At 40.9% G+C, this 27,252-nt stretch overlaps 1 protein-coding gene across 1 annotated transcript in view; it reads right to left on the minus strand.

Annotated features, from left to right (window-relative positions):
- MORC3 (MORC family CW-type zinc finger 3) overlaps positions 1 to 26,983 on the minus strand; it is a 29,497-nt gene extending 2,514 nt beyond the window's left edge. The window contains exons 1-16 of the mRNA XM_068688397.1: positions 26,819 to 26,983; positions 22,476 to 22,548; positions 18,939 to 19,071; positions 17,595 to 17,809; positions 17,169 to 17,316; positions 15,171 to 15,318; positions 13,970 to 14,101; positions 12,817 to 12,936; positions 12,334 to 12,431; positions 7,932 to 8,036; positions 7,702 to 7,824; positions 7,515 to 7,589; positions 6,607 to 6,649; positions 4,996 to 5,183; positions 3,611 to 4,430; positions 3,034 to 3,197 (exon numbers count right to left, since the gene is read on the minus strand). Coding sequence (XP_068544498.1) covers positions 3,034 to 3,197; positions 3,611 to 4,430; positions 4,996 to 5,183; positions 6,607 to 6,649; positions 7,515 to 7,589; positions 7,702 to 7,824; positions 7,932 to 8,036; positions 12,334 to 12,431; positions 12,817 to 12,936; positions 13,970 to 14,101; positions 15,171 to 15,318; positions 17,169 to 17,316; positions 17,595 to 17,809; positions 18,939 to 19,071; positions 22,476 to 22,548; positions 26,819 to 26,857 — 2,624 coding nt within the window. The 5' untranslated portion in view covers positions 26,858 to 26,983. The remainder of the gene's footprint in view (positions 1 to 3,033; positions 3,198 to 3,610; positions 4,431 to 4,995; positions 5,184 to 6,606; positions 6,650 to 7,514; positions 7,590 to 7,701; positions 7,825 to 7,931; positions 8,037 to 12,333; positions 12,432 to 12,816; positions 12,937 to 13,969; positions 14,102 to 15,170; positions 15,319 to 17,168; positions 17,317 to 17,594; positions 17,810 to 18,938; positions 19,072 to 22,475; positions 22,549 to 26,818) is intronic.
- Positions 26,984 to 27,252: the final 269 nt, after the last annotated feature.

The following is a 27,252-nucleotide window of genomic DNA, read 5'->3' on the forward strand; positions in this document are numbered from 1 at the left end:
TAATATTCAATAATGCAAAGGCTCTGTGCATGACTTCCGTAAGCCAAAAGGAAACTGAAACTGCAACAAGATAATTTCAAGATCTACTGATTTTTCAAAGCTGATTCTCGAGTTTTTGATTTTAAAGGTGTACATTTCCTTAGCTTCAAAGGGATACTAAGAATTCTGAAAAGAAGTTTAATACTTCCATTTAAGTTAGTAAATAAACACTAGCACAATCCTCTACCCCACAATACTTCTTTATTTCTCAAAACAGTATTAAAAAAAAAAAAACACAGTATTTTTATACATCTATGATCACAAACTACCACCACCAATGGGAACAAAAGAAGAGAAAAAGTCAAGAAAAAAAAGAGAAGGCAAGAAAGAGTAGCTTGTCCAAAGACTTTAAATTATAAAGAGGAATTAAGGTAGGAGTTCCAGTACATGGAAAATACTATTCCTCCTCTTTTTGCTTTCTTTCCTGGTTCAACTACTCTGTAGTCTTCCTGATCAAATTGCTTCCATATCATCCATTCCTTTTCTTGAGCATTTCCTTCTACTATCATTATCCTTTATTAGTAGCCTGTCTTCATGGTGCCATCAAATCCCAGTAGTACTTGTAACTTCCACCACAAGCAATGCATGTATTTGCTAATTCTTCCAGTCAGATGCAGTAAGCAGAAAATGAAATGTTGGCAGGTGAAGGGGAAATTGAACCCCAGAAAAACTTGGTTGAAAGGGGTCTCTAGAGGTCATCCACTCCCTTCAACACATATTGAAAGAAGGGCTAACTCAAATCAAATTGGAAAATCTCCACAGGCAGAGATTCCTCAGATTCCCCGGGTCCCTTTTCCAGAGTTTGACTGTGGATATAAGAAAAAAAGCTTAAACAGAATCTTTTCTCGCAGCTTGTTTCTATCGCCTCTCATCCCATCGCTGTGCTCACCAGAAGCCAGGCTTCATCTTTTCTACAGCCACATCCAGCTGCAGAAGAAAGCACTGAGAAACCAGATCTCAAGGCAGCTTTTTCTTCTTAAGGCTATTTCCCTCAGCATCCCCCTGTATATCAGATGCTCCAAGCCCCTAATTATCTTGGTGCCCTGCAGTGGCCGGTGTTTTTTATACACCAGGGAGCCCCAAACACTCTGTCTGGTCTCACAGAGCCCAGCAGAGGGCAACAATCACTTCCCTCGAAATGCAGGCTGAACTCTCGCCAGCAGAGCCCAGCAGGCACCGGGCCCTCCCACCACAAGAGCGCACTGTTGACTCACATTCAAACCTCTAATCCCCCACAACCCGCCCAGGAGGAGCCTCCACCTTGTTCAACTGCATGGGTTGTTCCCAGCGCAGCTGAAAAACGTCACTGCGGCTTTGTTGAACTTCTGTGAGGTTTCTTACAGCCAACTTGTTGAGGTCCCTCAACAACATCCCCACCTTCCAGCATATCGGTGGTCCCCCTCCAATCTGGTGTCACCGAGAATCTACCAAATTCATTTTGCTGCCATCCAGGCCATTAATGAAGGCATTAACAACGATTGGCCTTGATATTGATCCCCAAACTTATCGGACTGGCTAGTTTTACAACCCACCTCCTAGTCTACCTATCCAAATCATAGCTCACAAATTTTGGTTATGATATTATGGCAGCCCCCATGGAAGACTTTCCTAAAATGAAGGCCCACTTTCCCCTTATCCACAGAGCTGGTCATCTCATTGTAACATATAATGAGGCTGGAGAGGCACTGTTTGCCCTCAGTAAATCCACGCTGGCTGTTTCTGATCACCTTGACTACTGTGAGGCTGCATGTGGCATCCAGGCAGATCTTTACACTGTCTTCCTGAGGACTGAGGTTACGCTGACCAGTCTGTAGTTCAGATCCTCCTATCTGCCTCTCCTGAATACGGGCATGACAACTGCCTTTTTCCAGGCATTAGGAAGCTTAATTGACTGCCACCAACTTCTGGACACAACTGACTGCCACAAACTTCATCACAAGGCCAACTCTCAGTTGATCAGCTCCCTCTGATGCTTGCCACCTGGTTCCACAGACTTGCTTGCATGTGTTGAATTTGCTGAAGTGATCCCATAATTCAGTCACCTTTCCTACAGGCAACGCTTCAATTAACAATTAGGCTCATGGACCTTGGGGGCCAGAGGACAGCCCTCACCAGTGAAAATGAAGGTAAAGGAGGTACTGAGTACTTCAGTGATGTGTCTCAGGTACCTCACATCCTTTGTCCACAAGGCCTCTGCCTCACAGAGCAGCAGGCCCATAATTTTCTGTTTTCCTGTTGCTGGTACTGTGCTTACAGAAGCCCTTCTTGCTTCTCCTTGACAGACCTTACTAGTTTTAACTCCAGCTGAGCTTTGGCTTTCAATTCCATCTGACATGCTCAGGCAGTGTGTCTATATTCCTGCTGGACTAATCATCCTTCCTTCCACCTCATGCATGTGCTCCTTTTGTGTGTTTATTTCTACTAATGGAGAGCAGCAAAATCTTGACTTGAAAGCATAAACTCTTGTTTAGTGCCAAGATACACCCTGGAGATGACCTAGTTCCATAGGACTGCTCTGCAGCAAGTTGTTATATGGGAGGACAAATCAGTTCCAAAATTGAAAACACTCTTTCCAGCAGGGTACAGTTGATTCAAGAAAGAAAAATAGCATGCAAAAGCGAAGTTCATCTATACAGCATATACTAATGATCACCCTCTTTCTTGCCTTCTTTCTCTCTTTTCTTGTTCTGTAAATTGTGACTAGAAATTATCTTACAACATTGTCAATATTTAAAGAAGTGTCAGTAGGGGATTCTATTGTGCAATGGTCAATGCTGCTCAAACAAATACCTGAACCATTAAAAAAAATTACTTGACGAAGAGATGGAGCATGAATGTTACTGAGCTGGGAGTCACAAAAGGCAGTAGAAAAGAATTCCAAACACCAAGTTTTATTATACGATTATCAGACATGACCTTCAATCAAGGTCTTTCAGATACAATCAACCAAACAAAATCTTGTTTGATATAATCTAGAAAGAACAAAATTGATACCTTTCTCCGTCAGAAAAATTTACAGTCTCTTCTACATTACTGGTTGTAGAATCATTTGCTCGTGCTACCGCTTGAGGAATTGAAGCTTTTAACTGTGCGATTTCTGCTTTGAGTTCTTCACATTGACAGGCAATTTTATTTTTTTCTACTTGTAGCATTTCAATCTGGAAATTAAATCAAAATAAATAATTTTACACATCTTATGAATTTGTGGCAGTTAAAATAAATATAACCAAAACAAACTATTTGTTGACTGCTTTTAATTTAACTTTTCAGGGAAATTTTACAATATGGCAAATTAGACAAACTGCTTTTGAGCAGCCAGCTGAACACACTGCACTCTAAACCAACTTTGTCAGACTCTCGGGTTTTCTTTTTTTTCTATCAATGGAAGCAAAAAAACCCTAAGATTCTAGACTAAATTAGCCCCTTTTAGGTGTCTTGATTAGTTAATAGACTGAATTTAACTAAACAACATGTTAGGTACTAGGACTGCTATGAAACACCCCTTCAAGAAGATGGAAATTTACATTTTTAATTGTCATTTTGAAGCATATCCCCATTTTAACAAACATACCTCACTTTTGTAACTGTCTCTCTCAATGCTGCATTTGTCCAGTTGCCTGAAAACGTCGTCTAGCTGTACAGCAATTTCGTCGACCTCACTCTTACTTTCACCATCAGCACACTTGCTGCATTCAGTCTTTAAGTTCTGCAGAGTACTGCATTGTTCTTTTAGTTTTGCTATTTCTTCTAAGGCCTGTTCATATAGCACGCTTACTTCTGCCAAACTTTTTTCATGAACATTTTCTTCTGCAAACGAAGAAATTGTCTCAGTTGACTGATGGCACATTTCTTTTTTCACATACTTATTATTCATTTCTAGTATCCTCTGTTCCAGTGTTTCTACTTGCTTGGTTAATACCTCACATTTGTTTTGGTACATTTCTTTTTCTTTGTTTACTAATTGCAGCTGATTTCTCAGTTCATTTCCAAGATCTGCAGATGTCTCAGAATCTACATTGTGCTGCTTAATTTCCACTTCTACACTGGGAATTGGAATTTCAGTCTCATCTTCCATCTCTTCCTTTTTAACCACTAAATTTGGGACATCCGTCTGTGTTGCAGAGGTCAACTGTTCACTTTTTGAATCTGAAGCAGTCGCGCTGCAAGGTTCTCCGACATCACAGTTTTCTATCTGCTTCTCATCCTGGTCCACATTAATACATTCAGTTTTTACCACTGGAACATCAGAATCTGCTGAAGGCTTTGGAGTGCTGCTCTCCTCTAAAATAATAACATCATCGTCATCATCATGGTTGTTGAATATTCTCTCATTTAATCTAGGTGTTTTTACAGACACAGGTGTGACACAGCCAGGTGTCTTCCGTTTCAGACTGAGGAAGAAAATATTAAATTGGTTACTGTATTGTTCAAATACTGCAAAGTCATTTGTTTTAAACTATGTTTTAGCATTTCTATAAGCACAATATAAAACTGCTACTCAATAGAAAGAGACGTCTCCCTGCAGCACATCTTAAGGTCAGTAGACACAGTAAATACCTTTCCTGTAAAAACAATTGCTGACATTCCCACTAGGTTATTACTTTCATACATTATTTTGAGACAGACTCAACATTTAGGGATATAGAAGACCTGTAACAGAGGTTAAGTAAAACATACTGTAGAGTGAGCTTAACACAATGCAGCCTTTTCCTAAAGTAAGACAAACCACTAAGCAATTTTCCTTGCCAGTACACCGTGGTTTTTTGCTGCTTTCCTTTTTCTTCTTGACAAGGTTTCTAGGTATCTTTAATTAACGTGGTTCTCCCTATAGTACCAGAAGTGACATACAAACTTTGGCAGCTGTGACCCAAAGATGGGTCTATACACTACACCATCACTTCCATTAAAAAAATTATTAGGGATAAATAGGATTCTATTTTGTATAGGTTCACTAACCTGTTGTCAGAATCAGAATGAGGTGAAGATATTGATCTGTTTGAAACAAGCAGAGGTCTTCTGACAGAAGCATTTGATGTTTCTGGTAAAAGTGCTCTTGGAACAGCTTCCTTTCCACTCACAGCTGAGAATGTTTTAAAGTCTTTACTTGAGGAAACAGGTGTTTTTAAAAACATTTCATTATTGATCTATAAGATAATGTTAGTTAAGAATGGAAAGAGATATTAGTAAGTTCTTCAGAATAGGTTTAGGTAGTTCTATTAACTATCTGAAAACACTTAGACATTTCTGCTTCTGTATCCTTGCAGTACACAATATATGTATTGCAATATACATCTCCATATAGCAATCCCCTTGACCCCTGGCTCAATATTTTGCAATAAGAAAGGTGGACTAGACTCCTTTTAAAAACCTCTGTTTCCTCAGCTTAATAATCACATATGCAAAGAATAACAACAAAAAACACAACTAAACTCTACTGATCTGTATCAATTATTGTTTCCTTTGTGTCTCTCCAATGCTGGTTTTAATTTTACTTTTTAGTGCATGTCTTAAGCATAGAAATATTAGAAAGCAGCAAGGTTTTTTTTATATCTTAATTACAAATTGCTGCTGGATTTCTCAGAGGACTCCAGCTGCACAGTCCTCCCCATGCACAGCTGCTTTCTGGCAATAAATCTTTCTGATCTTACAAGTCCTTCTATAGAAGAATAGAAACAGAAATAGCTATTTTTAAGTACCATGTAGAATCCTGGGGAAGAGTTTTTTCCAAGCAGCTCTGTAGCTATGTCTGAAGCCTGACCATCATACACAAAATATGGGACAGACGTTTCTGTTACGTTGCTCATAATTAATTCAGTTTGTCCAAAATGAACAAAACCATTTTACTTTTAGAAATTACTTCTCTACTTGGATAAAATTAACTGCAGGAGAATTAATACAATGAAGTAGATGGATTAAAACTAACAAATGCAAAATCTCTTCTCCAGAAATCGAGTGATCTGAGGTTAACAGTTAGAGAACAACCTAAATCTCACTTTGTAACTCAGAAACAAATTTCCTATCTACACATGCCCATTACTAAATCTTTCTGATTTCCATCTGCATTCCATTTGAATTTGAGTGCCTCCTTGCAACACAAGCTTTCAAAAATACAGCTACTACGAGTTCTACACTTACGACAGCCCCAACTTTTTTTTTTTTCCCCATAAAACCTTTGGTTTTGTCTCATCACATTTCCCTCTACAACAAACCCACTTTCAACAATCAGATATCACGTCATAAAAATAGCTATCCTTTACTGACATCTTTTCTAGTACTATTTCGTGAGGCAGTTTTGTCCCCTTCAAACTCTTTGTTCAGTATTGAATAGCACTCAGTGGTGCATTTCCTATCCTTGGACAGCAAAGATAGGGGATTTTTGGTTTACTAAGAGTGAATATAGCCTATATTACCATCAAAACAAAACAGGCTGTTGATCTAATCAGCTGACCACTAGTTAAGGCAACCTAAATCAAAGCCTGGCCTACTGGATCAAACTGCAGACTACTGTTGCCAGAAAGAATAACTCCGTTACCAACGTCAGTTTCCTATCGACTTCAGCCGAGTTACCTGGTGACCGTAGTCCAGCCGTCTCTTCATTTTTTCCCTGTCTCTGCACAGGAGCAAGGAAAAAAGAAAAAAGAGAGCTTAGATTCAAAGTGTTAATTCATTGTGAAACCAGATCAACTTACATCTAAGACTAAAAACAATACACATTATTTGGCTAGCTACATTTCTAACATATTCTGCTTTACTGAATGAAAATTTTCTGCATGATCTTAGAAACTACTGTAGTTTAAATTTAGCCTAACTTCAAACAAGTTCTCTCTGAGATTAAGATTTATTTTTAAAAATTGTTTAAACCAGTAAAAAAAAAAAAGCCTTCTAGAATGCAAACCAGCAATTCATTAAAATTGCTCAAATCATTTTTTTTTTTTTTGCATACACCTTGGCTAATAATCTTCCCATTACTTAAATAAATGCAATGAGGTATTCAGCTGCTTCGATGCGGGCCTTGAAAACAGTTACCTAGACAAGGGCTCCTAACGGATATAAGGGACTGAAGGGACTGTTTCTCTCTAACATCCCGACCTATCCTCATACTGCTTACTACTATGGAACACCACCCCTCTGAGAACCGTAGTGAACACCAGCTTCTTGCACTATTCACCTCACTAGTTATTAAATGAGAGGGACCTGTTCTGCTATGAACTTTCTAATTTTTACTTAAGATGGAAAACAAGCATTAGTCAAAGAGAGAAATTTGAAGGTCCTGTCAACATGCTAACAATGGAGAGAAGAAAAATACTATTCAGCTAGTCACTGCTATGATCAGGTCTTGATTGCAGGGCGCTATTTTCTGATGGATATGTTCCCAGAATGGTTGCAATCATACAACAGGTGAAAGAAAATGGTGTTTAGCTTTCACATTATTTTTCTAGTGTGGACACACTTACAAGGCAGTCTCTAGTACTCACTTTTTCTTATAAGTTTTCTCATACGTGGGATGTATTAAGTCATCATCTTCTGGTTCTTCTGGCACATTACAATCCCTGAGTTAAGGGAAAAAAGGGCAATATAAAGAACTTAGCATACACACTTACATTAGGTGATATAATAAAAAGTAAAAGCAATAGTTTGATATTTATCTAAATCAGATTTTACCGGAATTGTGGATCAGGGTTCAGCGAGCAGTACCACTTTTCTGGCAAGTGCTCTATTCCATCTGGAAGCTTCCGCCACTTCAGACATGCATCACATTGTACCCACGTCTGATCAGGCTGCTTTCTGTAATGAAAAAAATGAAACTTTTACAATAAAAGGTTATTTTCGTGATGGAGCATAACATAGCAATAACAGTATATAAAGTTCTTCTATTTAAAAGTGATACTCACTGGATCTCCTCAACTGGCAAAGCTAACGGATATTCTTCATTTTTCTTTGCTTTCATTTCATTCCAGTAATCATTAAGCTTTTCTCCGAGAGCCGCTATTGTGAGTCTAAAACCAAAAGTTTTTAAAAACACCTTAAATAATAAAATTTTAGAACAGAAATAACATTGTTAAAACTACGCTGAAATAATAAGCATATGAACATATGAGTATTTCTTTTTGCACAACAGTGAGCTTTTTGCATTTAGCAAACCCTAGAAGTTCAGAATTGTGAGAAGTCATGTTTGTCAGCTAGGAAATCACAAGAAATTTTACTTGGAACACAAAGACAGTTTTAAACTGAAACAGAGAGTCCTTGATTCAGAAGCACTGTACATGTACAGTGCAAACCCTGAAGCCAAATCATCAGCTAAGCTTCAATCCTACAAAAATCATGATACCAAACTGCCTCTGTCAACCTGGCACTGAGGCAGGTATTTGGCTGCGCATGTCTATAGCTTAATGACCACTATAAACTGACCTACAGCAATACTACAATGAGACTATAAACATACATTCACATTAGTGTAGTATATACTCTACATGCTGGTAAAAGAAGCAGGCCAGTTTTCCCCTATATTCATTTTTAGCTGGATTAGTTTCCTGATCAGGACTTATCATGCAGTGGCACGACTGCCAGAGCTGGCACACAGCAAGGAGTGGTGTGGAAGAGGAACAACGAGCCCCACAGGTGAGGTAAGGGTAAGACCGCCTATTATCAGCATGCTGATTTATGTCAGAGTTAAGTGACTGGAAAACCAGAGAGTGTGAGCCAGTCCCTCCCCTCCCAGCTTATTCCAATACCTACACAACCCCATGCTTTGAATTAACACAAATGTCTCGGCAGTGACCTAGTCTGGCCTAGAAAGCTTCCACCTGGATTACCTCCAAACCCAAGTCATGAATTTTGGTGCCAGAAAAAAGAAGTAGCACAAGGGCAGAAATGAGCAGCAATACTTGGACTGAATCGTGTCTCTTTTGGTGAGGGGAGAGAGACAGGTCAGCTTACACTGATCACAAAATTACAGCATTGGGTTTTCATTTTTGTTCTGGGCTGCTTCTGAAAACCCGTACCAGCAATCTTTGTAGAAAGACCTATACAAAAAGATCTTTAAGTACCTCTATGTCCATATTACAAGCAAAAAAAAAAAAAAAAAAGCCATCAAAAACCAAGTAAAACATTCAATGCTCACTGTGCCAGCCTGTGGGAACACAGCGTAAAATTTGGTTAACACAAACGACTAACCTATGGCATATCCTCTGCCAAAGGAACTGTTAGTGCAACCACAAAGGAAACGGTTCAGGGAACGGTTGTACTTAAAAACGAGCACAAGAGCTATGTTATTGTTAGAATGATTCCCTGGTCTGCTTTAACATGGGTTCTCATTAATAGCTCTGCTCGTGTAACAGCAGCAGACACAGGCAGTATCACTGCAACGAAGACTGCAAACAGTGTGCTGTGAGTACTACTTAAAAACACAGGCAGATTAACTGTCGTGGCTTCAACAGTCATCTTCCCAACTATCAGGCTTGCTCCTTCTCCACTAAGAGATGTTGTTTCAACAGCAGGAATGACCAGGAGCTATAGCAGGGGAAGTCTAAACTGCTACAATTAACAGCTTAATTTGTGACAGCACTCTGATGAGGTTTCTGGGTTACCTTTCTAAGCAGAGCTGCATATAAATCAGCAAACTGGGAAGAGCTCCATGGACAGTTCAGCTGTCCTTGTCAGGGCAACACCAACAACTGGTTGAAGGGCAAAACACACAGCTTGAAAAAGCTAATGACTTCTCCTATCAAAAAGTCTACTCCCACCTAAGTCTGCAAGTCAATACCCCCAAATTAGGTCCACGTTAAAACCAAGTGTTAGGATAGGCAGAAGGGAAATCTGCTCCTTTAAGCATGTCTGGTCAAAGGAGCCATAAACAAGCACAGAGGCAGACCTGACTGACACATGATAAGGGAGGAGGTGATAAGAACAAACCCGGTCAGTCACACTAATCGTTAAGCACATGTGGAGTGTAAGAATGTTTATTTTTTCGGTTGGGAGGATGAGGAAAGGGAAGGAGATAAATACAGAGAACCGTAAAACCCAACCGACTAGTATTAACTGAAACAACCCTGGACAGTCACACTAATTGACAGGCTTATTAAGAAACCAGTAAGGATGCAAACCTGAAGGCCTAGGTAGTTGGAGGGAGGTCAGGGGAACTATGCCAACTAATGAGGCAATGTGCAGGGGAAGAGGGAGCAAAAATGGGGGAGTTAAACAAAAAAGGGTATAAAAAGAGTTCAGATTACACATAAAACAAGGACTATCAGCATGCTTGGCTAACAGATGTCTGCACCTGATGCCTGAAGTATTTCCTATCACCTTATTAAGTCTTAGCTATCTCTGTGTTGCATTCTGTCTGCATCGTGTATGTGCCCTGCAAGGACTAAATGCCAGATGCTGGTAAGATCCATGCATGAGAGTGGAAATTGGTGTCAGCTACTGGAGTAAGACTTGGGGTGTGGGCACCTCATCCTGCAGTGTTGGCTGCCAGAGTAAGCTAGGGTCCTTGGTGGTTGGATGGGCCACAGCTCCTGGAGTCAAAGGAGGGTCCTTCAGATTTTGGGCACAAAGTGCCAGTACAGGGGGGCACCACTGTGAATGGATTTGGTGCCAGCTACTGGAGTCAGACTGGGTGTGTGGTCACCCCTGGCCTGTAGTCAGCTACTGGAGTGAGTGTTGGGGTCTTCAATGTCCAGTTACTGGGGTGGGAACAGCGTTTGTCACAAAAAGCAGCAAGTGTGGGACCATTGGGAGTATGGTGCTCCGTGCCAGATGCTGGAATAGGGCTGCAGGTCACAGCCAACGCGCCTGGTGCCAGTTGTTGGGGGTGTGTGGAGGAAGGTGTCTGTACCTTCCTCAGGCTTGGTGTGCATGGGGATATGCACGTGTATTCACCAGCAAACTACAAGCTGGATTTCCAGTGAGTAGGAAGCCCCAGCTCCAGGCCAGGTATCAAGTGAGCAAGGGTCTATGGTGGTATATCCGTGGGCATTTGTGAACATGGTGTGTCTGTGGGACAAGCATGCAAATGTGACAGTACTCAAGGGATCTGTGAATTTGTGTCTGCTTGTGAATATAAAGTGTCACATGTCTGCCATCACTAGGGACCTTCAATCTCTATGAGTTGAGGAGACAGGAGGGTACTTGGCTGTCTATGTCCATGTTTTTCATGAGTCCTGTATGCAGGTGCTGTTGAAGGCAGCAAATTGCCTGTAGAAGTGTGTGTAACCAGCCACATCAGCGTTTTGTGTGGCTGCATCTCAGGGATACGTGCTCAGCTTCCCTACCAGTTCAGCCTGCCTATGGGAAAGTGGCAGCCTGTGCAGAGAGCCTGGGTCCCCAGGCTGGGCAGGAGGGAGGCCTGGGACAGGGCTGTTGGAGGAGGTGGTTGCTCCTAATATGCCTTAATATGAAGCAACACAGAAAACAGCCTTGTCATCATGAAAGGAAAGAAATTAGAGTAGAAAAACTCGCAAGGTTTGCGCCTAGAACATTTTCCCTGGACAGCTTTTCTTCTTAGATAATTCACACCCTCCATCCCTTCCTTCCCTCCATGCCTCCCGTAATGCCAGCACAACCAAGTCACAGCAAAGCAGTATACACAGGCTAGGAAATTCACCTGGATTAAAAACACTTCTGATTTTTATTTTTTCTTTCAAATCAGACTAGATTCTCAATCAGGTTCAAAGAGCAACCAAAAGAAATACCACACTACATACTGACTGATGGGATGGGTGCAGATGTGAGAAGCAGCAGCCCTGAGCTAGAAATAACAACTGGAATGAAGCTACATTCCAGATCACAGCTGCCTTTAGGGTATCTTGTATTTTAAATGCTCTGTCAGGTAGACAAGGACCTCAGGACATTCAAATCCACACTTACAAAAGAAACTGAAAAGAACAGGTCAAAAATGTCCAGAAAACTGCCTAAGAAACTGTTATGAGTAGTTAATAGTATGGGATTCATACCTCACAATTTTAGTCATCTACTACACAAGCAGCCTCAAGCTAGCGATTGTGGGCTCATTCTACAATCAGCAAAGGGCAGAGTTGCATCCAACCACTTTTAAAGGCACGCACTTTAAAATGGCATGTGTCATACATAGCCTTGATTTCACCGACTGCACAATGAATGCAGCACGACCAGCATAGATGTGAACGCCCTACCCCTACTGTTTGGAACAATCATGCAGTTTAATGGTGGAATATAACCATTCACTCTTACTAAAGAGGTTAAGAAACCTTTTATGGTCAAGTATTTCACAGTGAATGACAGTATTCAACAAAAAGCTTATATAAAATACATGTTTACCTGTATTCGTTTGTGTAATCAAAATCTTGTTTGTTATGAGTTGGTTTTAGGAAGTTGCACTCAATAATTCCAACTACACCAACACCCATGTTATTTGCCTGAAAGAGATTAAGATCTATCAGGAGAAGAAAAAAAAAAAAAGACACACCAAATTCCATGCTAAAACCGTAAGACTTTGTCAAAGGTAATCGTAACTTATATACACAAGTAAAAAACTTTCTGCTTATCACCAGTCTCCAAGAAACCACCACCCTCCCCCCCCCAAACCACAACTCTTGACAAAACACCTCCCCTGGATAAAGACAACTGCATACAATTTAATGCAATTTTTAACAGCAGTGCAAAGTAAAGTAAGATGCTATTAAAAAAGCTGCATCAATATACTAGTTTCCAGCTGTACTCTTAAAAAGAAACCAGCATTTCAGCATTGGAGTGAGAATGATTTGTAATTATGTTAAAATATTTTTCAGCTTAAATTCCTACCTTTAGCTGACAGCCAACTCTTTCATAAGCTTTGATGAGTCTGTTTTTATGGTACATCATGATTCCATAATGATCTTTGTTTCTGCAGTTAAATCCAAACGTAATTCTTACAGTTTTAGCCTTTTACCAGATATTAAGGAAAAGTCTGGTTAATGTCTTGTAACACAAAACTGTATTTACTTTGAGTGCTCATTCTAAACTGGGTCCTTGAATTTCTTTTTATTTTTAAATATACTGAGACAATTTCTTTAGTATGTCATTACAAAAAAAAAAAACAACACAAAAACAAAACAAAAAACACCACTACAAAAAATAATATCTGCAACATTCCCAGCAGAATGGAAACAGCTTACATACAAAGTATGTATTATATCGTTATATCATAGAGCAGCTTAGGTTGGAAGGGAACTTAAAGATCATCTAACTCCACTTCCCCTGCCATAGGCAGGGATGCCACCCACCAGATTAGGTTGCCTAAGGCCCCATCCAGCCTGGCCTCGAACACCTCCAGGGATGGGGCATCCACAGCTCCTCTGGGAAACCTATGCCAGCGCCTCACCATCCTCACAGTGAAGAATTTCTTCCTAACATCTAGTCTAAACGTCCTCTTTTAGTTTAAGACCACTCCCCCTTGTTCTATCATTATCTACCGAAGTAAAGAGTCCTTCTCCATCTTTTTTTATAAGACCCCTTTAAGTACTGAAAGGCCACAATGAGGCATACCCAGAGCCTTCTCCAGGTTGAATATCCCCAGCTCTCTCAGCCTTTCTTCATAGGAGGGGTGCTCCAGCCCTCTGAGCATCTTTGTAGCCCTCCTCTAGACTGGGCTGCAAGCACACACTGCTGGCTCATGTCAAGCTTTTCATCCACCAGAACCCCCAAGTCCTTCTCTGTATGGCTGCTCTCAAGGAGTTCCTCTCCCAGCCTCTGCTCATGCCTGAGATTGCCCCAACCCAGGTGCAGCACCTTGCACTTGGACTTGTTGAACCTCATTAGGTTCATATGGGTGCAATTCTCCAGCCTGTCCAGGTCCCTTTGGGTGGCAGCCCTTCCATCCCTTCCTTCTTTGGTATCAACTGAACCACTCAGCTTGGTGTCATCTGCAAACGTGCTGAGGGTGTACTCGATGCCACTGTGACTTATCAAAGGATACATTCAAAAATTTTGGCCTATATATATCACGTTCAATGAAAGCAAGGCTTTTGGAAACCAGCTGTGTTTTTACTTTTTGTCCTCGCAGAATGATCTGCATTCTTGGCTTCAGATACAAAATACTGCAGTAAGCCTGCAAAACACACAGTAATTCCTGTTACTCAAAAAGACAAAAAGACCTTCCCTATCCCCCCCAAAAAACCCACACCAATAAAAAAAAGCATCAAGATATGAGTATTTTACAATACACACTATGTTGGAAAGACTATCCCAGGTTTTCATTAAAATGTTATGAACTCATTTGTGTCAAGTCCCCCCACATGCACACACTTGAATCCACAAAACCCAGGAAATGCAAGTGTGCCTAGGGTGTGCAAAATCACATGAACTCCAATTGAAGGAGAACTTTTATGAACATGACAAGTTAATCAGGTGTCTGAAGACGCACTTTTATCATTAAGAGCTCTCAATCATGCTCAGATGCAGAAGCCTGTATTCTTATTCCCTACTGAGATCTTTAAGATTCTATTACAAGCTTAAAAAGAAGAAAAAGAAAAGGCAATTGTTAACTTTGTTCCAAAAGACTGCCTTATCAAACTACACAGCTTACTCATGGGCGTGTCAATCCATGAATTTTAGTCTGCCTTTCATTCATCATATTTACACCTTCAGTATTTGAAGTGGATTTATGACTTCAATGAGTCTTAGAATAATTGAACGTTGCACTTCAACTGGAACAATACTACTGAATATTATTCAAAAGAAGTGCCCAGAACACCTAGTATTTCCAGGTGCACTTTCTTACAAAAAAAGAAATCACCTTCAAAGGCTATGGGATCAACAGCATAAACTGTAATAATTAGCCTGCAGACAAGGTCTTCTACTGGAACTGCTTCCCAGTTCCTTGATCTCTTTTGAAACGCAGAATGGACACTGCACCAGCTGAAAACTAGCAAAAATTTACTTGTGAAGAGTCATCAAAAACAGTAATTTTCTTCTGAAAAAACAGCAAGTGTTTACACAAGTCCACAAACATGTTTCATGTTTTTCAAATAGTGTCGACACGTTGCCTTAACATTTATAGACATTTGTCTTTCTTTTTGTTTCCAATCACCACCTCTGAAGTATGGTATATGATGTTAAAACAGAAGCGCGCATCTTTCACTTTCCACAAAACAAATAAATGAAAAAAGCATACATACTCGTAGTGAGTAGTCACTTTCTGGAACAATCTGATCTAGCCTCTCTTGTTTTTTATATCCTCTTTTCCCTGTTTCATCTAAGTCTTCTGGAATTCTGATGTCATATTTATCCTTGTCGAAGTCAAACTCCGTTTTTTCATTTTTATCTCTAAGAAATAAGATAAAAATATACTAATTATGAAAAGGAAAAAAAAAGATATTGAGGTGAACCCAGAATATATCACAAAGATGAAAGAAACAGAATTCCTTTAGTGTTTTTCTTCACAGACCCGTTAAAATTCACAAATTCACCAGCTTCTTTTTGAAACCCCAGGAATATGAGAGCAGAGACAACAAATGAAACTTTCCTAAGTTCTAATCGTATTCTAAACAGGTTGTGCTTCATTAATAAAAGTAGCCAGTATAAACTGTAAATAATGGATGAGCCAAGATGCATGCATTCTTTCTAAATCAAGGAATTCTTAACGCTGAAAATTGCCTTCCTAAGGTTTTTATTGCTGCAGAAGTGACACACTACAACTTTCTAACTCAATAATACTTCATTGTGATTTCTTATTGCAGAGCTCAACAGATGGTTTCTTTTATTTAGTTGCAATTAACAGAAGTTTTGCATAACTCTGATATTTCGTAGTTTGAAAAATACTCCAGCAAAAGTATTAATATTGAAACAGCTCTGTTGAGTTTTTGAAAGTAGATTTAGTTGCAGCATATTACAAACAACAATAAAAAAAAAGTCAAGTGTTTTCTTCCACAACTTCCAATGAAGACTCTCTAATTCAGAGCATGAAAGTTACCCTGCATAGTTAGCTGACTTTCTTTCTTGAACAAAAGAAAATACAAAAAGTGATGCACATTCCTAAAAGTCCTCATTCTTAAAAATAAATGGAAGTTTATCTGGATAACACAACTTAGTTTTTGAACTGTAAAAGAGAGAAAATTTTTCTTATGATGTACATGGCAAGGAGAAATGATCAAAATTAGTAATACCTGACTGTTACCTTCAGCTTTCTTGCATTAAAATGTACTATCCTAAAGGTGCTTTAAGGTCCCTAAAACACAGAAGTAGTTAATGAAATAAGAAAAAAAAAAAACAAAACACTTTCATTTGCTATAATGTACTGTCCTATAACATTTTGTCTGTAGTTATCCCACTCTGGGTGGGATACACTTTTTTTTTTTTTTCCCTACAGAGGAAAATAAACTGAAAAACAAGCTGTTTTCCTGCCAAATCTACTGAACCATGAAACAGCTCAAAATTGCTTCTGATGGATACCTCGTTATTTTAGGTATTTAAAACTCCAGTAAGCTGAACACTTAAGAACACAGTACAAGGAAGTACACTCCCAACCAATTATCTCTATCACTGTTAAAGGAGTGATAAAGCTTTTCCAGACAGACCATCAAACAGGTTCCCTGCTAGTAAGACAGCAGCAACCATGCAAGAAAGAGAGGAATGGGAAAGATGGGAAATGATGGCATCCAGCTGCCACCACTACAACAGATTTAAAAAAAAAAAAAAAAAAAAGGAAAAAAAGCAGTAAGCCCAAACTAGAAAAGGTTGGAAATCCATACTGCTGAAAAACAATCCCACATACTTAAGTAAATGAAAATAAGTAACTACTTACTTGGAATTCTGTTTACATTACAACAAACAGTAAATAAGTTTAGGAAGGTCTAAATCTTGCCACATCAGTTTGAGATACTACATTTATAATTCATCTATTTCAGTTTTTCTTCTGGCAAAATTAACGGTATTTTATCAAAGGGAAATATGAAGTACTTTACAGTCTCCTTCCTCCTTTGCTATTTGAGATTAGCAACAGTTCTCATGCAACACTACCACCCTCCAGATACATGAGTTTGAGTCTCGTTTCCCCAACTGCAGCTAACTCTCCAGTCTTTTGGAGTTACTCTACAAAAAAAACAACCCTTGTATATTTGCATACACTGAGTAAATAACAAATGAAATGTGAGATAAGAGACTGGACTTCATCTTACCTTCTAAGATTCCAAATTATAATTCTTGTTCCCTTCTTCCCCATGATAGCATCTAGCTCTGCCAGTAATTTCTCCTCAGTAGGAAATAAAGAATGTGATAAGATGGCCTTCAGGCTGTTTTTGGATTCTGTTGGATCACTTATCTGTCGTAAGCATTACGTTAATGAAAATAACTTTGAATTAAAAAGAAAAAAAAAATTTCAAAAGATGAGCAAACTTCGGCAACAGAATCCTCTACCTCTCACAGGCTCTCATTCCACATCTCAGATCTCCTACAACTGTAAAGATTTTAACACATTAGTCTAAATAAATTGTAAGATGGGTAGAAGGTTATCTGTAAAGGTAAGGAGATTTCCTTCAAGGATGTCATCACCCAAGTTTTGCATATATACACAAATTTTTGCTCATAAGTTATTGAAAGGATATGTTGGTTGTTGAATGTCACTATAGGAACCATGACATGCTCTGCTTTTGTGACCTCAAGGAAAGTCTGAGATAACAGGCCAACACTCATGGTTTCCCCATTCTTGGTGAAGACTATCGCATCTTTTCCCAGGCGCATGGACCCCGATTTAAACCCATTTCCATACAGTCCCACTGGAACACGGCCATTCATAACAGATTTCTCACTGAAGCCAAAGCTGAAATGTAAAAATACATTGAAAGAGTGTAAAAAGCCCCGCAGCACTTGAAAACCCAAAAGATGCATTCAAAATGTATTAACTTAGACTTAAACACATTGAGTTCATCTCTTGTTTTAGAGATCAGGTACTGCCATGCAGTTAAACAATGAACAGCTAACATAAATCTGGAGAAATACAACCTATATAAAGTTACTAAAATCACAGTGCAAGAATTCAGAGGTAGATTCACCTTTCAAGTATCGATAAGAAATATCATATGCCTGGAATTATCTGCTTTCACACAGGTTTCTAATAGTTACTCCATGGCTTCACAATAAGTTGTGAGAAAAGCCCCTTCGGGTTGTGGGTTTTTTTCTTCCTTCACTAGCTTCAAAATTGATCTACAAATTTTCCATTGGTAACTTCTCATTGCATTTAAAGTAGAATGCAGTAAAATGCGTAACTGTGTTTGGAGCATGGGATTTCACAAGTAAGTTATTAATTATTATACCTTATAGAAAAAGGAAGTAATTTGAAGTCAAACTTCCTCAAGTTTAAACCTAGAGATTTACTGGAGGCAGAAGAATGTATTTTATACTAAAGAAGCTTGAACAGCAACCTCTTTACTAACTGTAGAAACAGGAACTGCAAAAAGAACAGTTCAACTCTTTAGAATATTAAAAGGTAAAATGACAACCCACACCAATTTAACTCCCACTCCCTTAACTTTTCCAGAACACCTTCTATTTTCTATACTCCAAAGGGTTTGAATTGAATATTCCTTTGTCTCTTGTTCACTAATTTAGTCTTAAGCAAGCTTGAAGGAGGAAATGATTCTCCTTAGCTCCACTGAAGGGCACTACAGAGTTTACCTGGTACAACACCTGCACAGAAAATTAAGTGGGAATGTTTATATAAAGGATAAAAGGAAATTAGGAGATAAAATACATCTCCAAAGCTGCATGAAAGCTATACTAGCACCTGTCTCTTCTAGAACCTCATTTGGATAATCACTCACCTTCAGAAGTGCTTAATTTAAAAACGAGCTTAGTAGATTACATATGATAGGAAGGAATGAGCTGAGCAATAACACGACTAGAAATTGGAATCTTTACAAGAAAAGAAATTGCAAAAGAGGGATATCTACCTTAGCATTTTGTGCAGCTTCTCTGTGTTCATACCATTTCCATTATCAGTGAATGTCAAGCATATATTGTCATTTATCACTGTTTTGTCTATCCATATCTGCTTAGCGCTCACATCTGGATCATAAGCATTATCTGAAGATGGCAAAAAAAAAAAAAAAAAAGCAAATAAGAACAGAATACTAAAAAAATTGCAAGAATTTAACACTTTAAAATATGTTTACAGTTAAAGTGCTTAATTCCAGTGAAGATGTCAGGTAGCAACTCTTCCAAAGTTATTTAAACGCTTATGTGGCATGCAACAGTGTGTCATCTGGTAGGTATTCCCCCACAAAAAATCCACCAAATGCTTGTCTTGCAACACCGCCAAACAGTTATAACGAATTGCTGTCCCTAACTTTATTATTATGCTGTGCTCACACAAACTTTTATTTGGTGAATATGGCATCATGGGCTCTCAATTCTGCATTTGTGCAGATCCTAACAGAGCTCTAAGATTGCAGCAATTTTTCAGTTCCGCAGTTAGGTACGTAATAGTTGCAGAAGTCATGTGCTGGCACAGACATGCATTTCTCAGAAAAGTCACTGAATAGTAGCCAAGTTTTACACAGAAGCAAATATATGTATTTTTAATTATTATTATTAGAAGCTTTAAAATAAGTAAATGCGCTAAAAATTAAGTCTCCTGAAGTATTAACCTCTTTATAGTTGACAACATTAGATCAAAACATTACAATGAAACAGCTGCATCAAAAGTTCGCAAACCATGCCTGAAAACAAAACAAAGTTCTCCAGCTATTCCAGACAACAGTACTATACAGTTAAAAACTTAGTCTGAGACAAGTGGTTGAAACAGAATGAAATGAGCGGTTGAAACTGAAAACAAAACCCAGACAAGTTTCTAGTTTTGTTTCCTGTTTCCCAAGCAGCTGTTGCAACATTCACTTTTCTCCAATCCACCCAAACACCTCCTCTGACTGACTTCTAGGAGGACAGGTTACTGCGTGAAATGCAGACAACAGCTCATCACTAATATACCTGGCAGCAAAAATATCTTACCTGCAGTAGGCTTTTTGATTGGGAAATCAGCTTTGAAGTACTATCACAACTTCAGATAATCAACTTCGAGACATTAAAAAAAGAAAACAAAAACCTGAAGCCAACACCTTCCCCCCCCCATCTCAGATTGTTCTGTGAAAGCTAAAATTTTGACTCCACACGTGCAGGAAATTAGGTGAAAAAAATTACTGCTGCTTTACTACCATATAGATTCTTTATCAGCAGAGTTGACAGTCACAAATATATATCCTGCTACCACAGGTTTTTCAGATCTAAGAATGTGTGACTTTCAGACTTTCACAGAAGAGAAGTATAAAATGCTATACCCCATCCTTCCTACTCACTGGATTTGAAGGAGCCTGCAGCATTTCTACTCTAAGTGCAACTGAAATCATGGTTCCACGGGTATTTCTTGTTTGCAAAGCTGGTTTAAATCTCATCTGCACTAGAAATGCTTCCTAGCTTCTCTTCCCAACATCTCTGTAGTGCTCACGGCATTTGGAGGCTGGGGGAGCTGTGATGTGACTGCACAGTAGTAAGCAGTATCCCTATCTCCCTGTCTGTTTTGCAGGTTCAACTGAGTGGCAAAACCCAACAGCTCAAGCCAACCCTACAGCCTATAAAAGAAATTACAGCTTAAACTAAATCTCAGGCCTCTGTAAAGTTATTTATTACTATTGCTATTATTACTGCTTGATATTTGGCTTATAGCATAGCCTCACATAGCATGAGAAAGACAGATTACAAAATCAACTAACTAGAAGCCTTTACACCCAGCATGTTGCTACTATGCTTCTGTACCTTTTTTTACAGCAAAACATATGACAACAGAGGCAAAGGAAGGAAGAAGGCAGCTCACAAGCCTTGCACAGCACAAATGTGTTAATTCCAGCCAGGTATGGCATAAGACAGATGAAATGACTTAACATGTCAGTCATGACTTACCACCGAAACAGCTAGTCATGTGGTTCTTGTTTCCTTGTGACAACTCTCTCCTTATCTAGCAGAAAATTTCTTTTTTTTTTGCTAGGTTACTTTTCTTCTGGCTTACGAACTGACAGAACTAGAGCACAGGAAGCTAAAGAATGTGACCAGAAGAGTTGCTCCCTTTGGCAAAAGCAAACTGCTTGATAAGCTGAGCAAATCTTTCCATACCACGCCTTCATTTCAAGAAACCAGCTAGAGAAAGTAAGCTAATCATCCCCCAACTCAGGGAACATACAACTCTGAGAATATCCAGTCCATGGCTATTCAAAATAAAAAGCAAGACAATAAACAGGAGCTAATAGATCAAACACACTCAAACCCCAACAAACAGCAGATGATAGAGACAATTACAAAAACCAGGATTCTTAGGACATCGATGGACCAACCATTCAAAGGAACCACTCAAGTGTAACCCTGAAGATGTTCAACCAGAAAATTCGTAATCCAAAAGAATAAAATAAGGATGTTTCAGAAATACTGTGTCCATGTGCAGAAATTACTGGTGGATATTTTGAGGAAACACTGAAGTGAAGGAAAGGGAAAGGTCCAAACGGATGGAAAAAACACACAGGGTAATGGAAGCGATGGAAGAGTGGGAATAACACAGGCTGACTGCGTGAAAGCTGTTCAGTACACTTCTGCGGTTGGAACCTTTACCACTCTGTTGTGCGTTCTCACTAAACTTTATTTCTATTTCCTACATGAGTGTGCTCTCTAATCTGAATGTGTGCCTGTACGCATTTGTTCTGCTAGCCAACATGAAGACGGACAAGTCAACAAGCTGGAAGAAACCAGAAACTACACAGATCCAAGGTCTAAGCCAGAGACTGGTAAAAAGCCAGTCTGGTAAAAAGTCTGGACACAGTAACTGGAAGGACTCCAGGTCTTAGCAAAATACCCAGAAACGTTGGTAAATATGAGAGTTAAGTGACCAACAATAATGCGCATGTGCCACTAACAACATTTAAATGTGGTTAACCATCAAACAGGAACAGAACAAGGCCATTTGGTCTGTTCACATTTTGTGTTTATGCGGGTTCTTGCAAAGCCATCGTCCTTCAGTCTGTGCTAAACTGCCTGTCGCCAGCTGTGTCTGTACAGCACATAAGTGTGCAGGCACATCCTTGGAATTTGTGCTCAGTCATACTGCTGGCTGAGACTGGGAACAGTGAAGAGCAATAGGCCTGCATTTGGTGGACTAGAAGAGAAAGGATTCTCTTGGCCCCACTGTCCTCTGCATTTGGCAAGCTTCAATAAACTCAGTAAGAAGAAAATACCAAGTCCTAGAAGGCCCCCGCAACAGATGTCAGACAGTACACATGCTGTCAAGAAAGAATGAAGTCAATCTGTCTGACTGTACCCAAACAAGATTTCTGTAAGATTCTGAATGATAACAACAGGGTTTCCTTACCTGAAGGGAAGAAAAACAAAGTTTTACAACAAGAAGAAGAGGTATTACAATCAAGTACTCGGGCAACTACTGATCCACATACCTATAAGTTCCGCAACTGCACTGAAAGGCCAGGTGTGACTGGTGGAGTTGGTATGCAAGAACTTTGGACAAAGCTGAAATGAAACAGAAACAATGGCATTAGTTTGTGTACTTCAAACAAGAAGTTACAAAAAACATCAAAGCCTTAGTCCAAAACCAGCAAGAGAAACACAAGCACTCAAATATTAAAAATGTAAACCTTAAACCACAAGTATGGATCTGGGAAAGGGCACAGCACCCCACACCCTCAGTGACTTGCTATCTCATTGCTCCTTTTGCCTTTGTTGATCAAAATCACCTGTTAATGGGACCCATCAGGCTTTCTCACCTAGCAGTTTATACTGTTGGCAATTCAAGCTCAGAGATTTTAGACACTTATGATCAGATGCTACCACAGGAATGCAGCCACTACTTGGATTAGATGACAACATGCAAAATAAATACACTTGTTTATGGGACACATCTTGCAGATGTCAGTGACAAAGTATTCTCAAGTAATTCACAAGAGCCTGGGTTTGCACGCATTCACCTAGATCAAAAGAACATGAAAACCAGAAGTAGATATCCATACAACTTCAGGATTTGTCAATGCAATGTTTGGGCAAAGTATAACTGCTGAAAGTGATAGCTGTACTTGCATTACCACTTAAAATATCTGTAATTATACTTTTACAAAGCCTTTAGCACAAACCCAGTGCATATACATGTGTATGTTTAAGCCTTACTGGCACAGTTATGTTCATAAAAATCAGTACCTATGAATACACAACACTGGAAAAAGCCCTTGTACGGTGCAGCTGCATCAGAAAACACAATCCATATTTTAAAATATTTTCTGATTTTATATATAAAGTACACCCATATCCTCACTTAATACATTTTACAGAACTACTACACTGACAATCACTTTCGTATAATTAGTAAGGTCGAAATAAACGCAAGCAACCACTTCAAGTCTCCAAATCCACTTATCAGAGAAAAGAATAATGCTAAGAGCAAGTTCCAGAGCTGCGAGCCAAGTGCCGTGGTGGGAGCGCAGCAGCAGCCCTGGTTTGGATCAACATAAATTGCCAAGAAATCTCACCTTGATTCAAAGGTCACGAAGAGCACAGAGCATGCTTTCAGACTGCAGCTTAACCCCTCTATTTCTCCACCAAGCTAGGCTGCAAGTACGAGTGGGCTCTACATTCTTCAGTGCCATCTGTGTTTTAAAATCCCACTTTTATAAACTCCAGTAAACCGAACCAGCCCCAGTCACCGTGCTCCTTTCAAGTTCACACCAGATGCTTACAAACAATTCAGAATCTATCAAGATGACATCGAGCCAAGTACTGGGAGCCTCACGTGTACCATGGCACATGCTCCAGCAGACCTTTCGGTTTCATTCTGTACCATATCATGGGTCAGCAGATCTAAGGATCTGTTCTCTTCACTTCAACCTTTCACAGTACTGGCAGCATTTGTTCCTTTGCCTTCTAAAATGATGATAACCAAAATACACCAGGAACAACTGGATTCCACCCACTCCCTTCCAAACCCCAAATTCCTCCTTGTCAAAACATGATACTAACACAAAACAAACAAAAAAAATCAAACAAAACCACCCCCACACAGGTACACATTCAAATATTTAGCATCTGCTCAGCTCACTGCTTAAATATTTCTTTGCTGCTAGCCAGCGAGAGACTCCTGTCATGCAGAAGGAAGACCGGGACCCCACAGTAACCACTGGCACTGTAACCTCAGCAATATTGCCTTGGAAAAAAGTCCTGACTGTAGTTTTAAAAGGTGTGAATTCAAAGTTGTGGCCCTCCCCGGTCAAGTAACATTGATGAAAGAAGGAGCCTCGGCACCACTAAAACTGACTCTTACAGCCAAATGTCCTTTTTTCCACAGAGCAAAGTGGATGTGTGCCCAGCAAAAAAATCTCTTCACGCAGTGAGTGCCTGAGTAATACAGAGCTTCTCCATCCTTCACTTCACTGCTGCGTACCAGCGGCTGACGTTGAGAAGAATAGCATCATAAGGAAACCCCATCTCTTATAAACAAACACGTGCTGATCTCCTAGGACACTACTTCATTTGATAAGGCTTTGAAAAAGGCTGAGACATGATACACGATGGTGGGAATGTGAACAGTTACGGGAAACTAGAAGACACAGATGTGGCCATGGGAACCATCAGAAACCAGCTCTTGGCTCTAAAGCTCCGCCAGCAAAAGGCAGGCATCCCCCAGGGTGGTTAGTGGGAACATCTGCCTCCCAGCAGACAGCACCGCTTGCTAATGCAGGGCTGCGAAACACCAACACACGATGAAAACAGCTTTAAAAAAAATGGAGACAAGCACCGTAAGGCCATTAGCTCCCTAGCTTGCCTCAGAGCACATCCAGCTGGCTGCCAGCACAACCGAGGGAGAGCTCAGCGGGAATTACTGGAGCCCGTTTTGTCCCCAACACTTCATTTCATCAAATCGCTACTTTAATTAGCTCTGTGAATAATCGCATTTCCAACGAATACAGTCAGAAAGTTACTCCCCAGGTGAACGCTCACTTTGGGCTATTTTAGTATGACTGCAGCTGAGGTGATCCAGCTGCGCTGAGCGCTGGGCCCAATAGATTTTGTTAGCAAGTGGGTTTTGGTTGGCTGCTTCATTTTTTATCCTGAAAGCAAGTGCAGCAAAATCCCTTCAGAACACAGAGCTAAACCTCCACCTCCTTCAAACTGCACGTACGGTTCATGTTATAAAAAGACTCAGCTGCACTAAGGAGTCCCCTGCAGTTACGATGAGCAAATATTAAAGAACAAAGCAGTTTACCTTTGAAAATGACAGGCAGCTTTGGGAATTTTGGTGCTCCAAGAAAAATGCAACTATCCCATCTCTTAAAGAGTATAAGTCATGCAAAAATAATGTAACTACTGAACAGTCTTGTATTTTAGATGAACTTTGCAACTTTGGGGGGAACAGCCCCGCTACCATCCTCTTCCTCCCACTTTTCTTCCATCAGGTTGCTTCCTTCTTTCCTGCTACATGCCTTCCTCCTCCCTGCCAGTTATGCTAGCACGGCTGCATGATAACATAGCGAACCACATTATGGCACTGCTCCAAATTAAAACTAATTTTTTAAATCTTATTTTTAATCTGGATCACTTCCTGATCTGTCTCATCACGCAACTGAGAAAAAAAACACGTTACCAGAGCAACAGTAAGAGATAAATGCCAGGGTGGGAACGAGCAGCCAGGCCTGCCTGCACTACCTGTGCGGTTCATGCATGCTTCTGAAACCAATGAAAATGTTTTGGTGAAACCCAACGTATTTCTAAAGCACAGCTGCTGACAGAAGAGGTGGTGACTGTCAGTTTTGTGTTGTTTTTTTTCTGGGAAACAGTGCCCAACTGTATAAAAGGCTCTGTTAGGAACAAGCAAACCAGAAACTGTATCAGCTGCTTCATTTCTTTACTGAAAACTTAAGGAGAAATCACAGCTTTGACACACTGAATGTATGTTTAAAGTAATGACTACTGACAAAAAAAATAAGCAGAACCCTAAAAACAACTCTGAAAGTTAATTATTGCACCAATTCTAAGGGAGATTCTGCAGAAGTCTGCCAAAGTGAGATCAGTTGTAAACTGCAGCCTGGCCTGTATCATGCAGTTTCTGCAAGTACAGGTATTAATGCTGGTGCATTTCTCTCCTCCTTTAAGAAAGCTACTGAAACCACGGGACAGCTCTCGTTTCTCTTTTCCCAAAGCAGGAGAAGCCGAAGAGCTGGGCGAGCCCTTCCCTGCCCGAGCGCACCAGGCAGCCCGTGCAGTCCAAACCCCTGGCGACAGCTCGAGGGCCAAACCGAAAGCGCGGCTGCAGCAGCGCTGCAGGCAGATGACATCTGCGGGCAACCTCTGCCCAGCGCGGGGCAGCCACCGCCGGCTGCTGTCCCTGAGGAGACCCTCGGCTCAGATCCCCCCCCAGCGCACGACCCCAGCCCAGATTCGCGGCCACGGCCCCGAACTGCCGCGGCCCGGCGATGTTTACAATCCCCAGGGCGGCTCACAACACTCACCCCGACAGCCACAAGCGCCCCGTTTCGCCCCGACGCGTTGAGGAGCCTCGCCCCGGCCCCCCCCCCAGGGCCCCGGCCCCCGCCGCCATCTCCTGGCCCCGGCCCGGTGGGGGGGAAGGGGGGGGGGGCGCTTCTTTCGGCCTCCCCTCTCCCGTTCCCTTCCTCCCCTCCTCCTCCTCCGCCCTCCCCCGGTGCTCCCCAGATCCCCCCGGTTCCCCTCAGCCCCCCTCGGGCCCTGCAGAGCCGCCCGGAGGCGATCCGGAGCCCCCCGCCCGGGCGCCGCTCACCGCGCTGAGGCGGATGCCGCCCTGCGTCTTCGCCGCCATCTTGGGGGCCGCAGCCAGCGCCGGGCCGGGAGCGGGGGGGGGGGGGGAGGCGGCGGGGAGCGCCCAGCGCGCGCACTTCCGGCGGCTCCGAGCCCGGCCGCTCCCGGGCAGGGGCGGGACGGGGCGGCCGCTGGGCCCCGCCCCGCGCCCCGCCTGAGGCACGGGGCAGGGCGGGGGCTCAGTCGCTTTTTTTTTTTTTTTTTTTCCCATTTTTGTTTATTTTTTTTCCCTGTTTTTGGGCAGAGCTGCCCCAAACAGTTCGTGCCCTAGTTTCCAGACCAGCCCCCAGCCGCCCCTGCCTGTGTGAAATGCCCGTTTCTGACACTGCCGCCCTTTTTCCTCCGAGTAAAAACAACTAACTTCGTGAGGCTTTTCTGGCCCTAATAGTTAAAAAA

The sequence above is a fragment of the Anas acuta genome, chromosome 1 (genome assembly GCF_963932015.1).
Source record: "Anas acuta chromosome 1, bAnaAcu1.1, whole genome shotgun sequence".
In the NCBI taxonomy this organism is placed as follows: domain Eukaryota; kingdom Metazoa; phylum Chordata; class Aves; order Anseriformes; family Anatidae; genus Anas; species Anas acuta.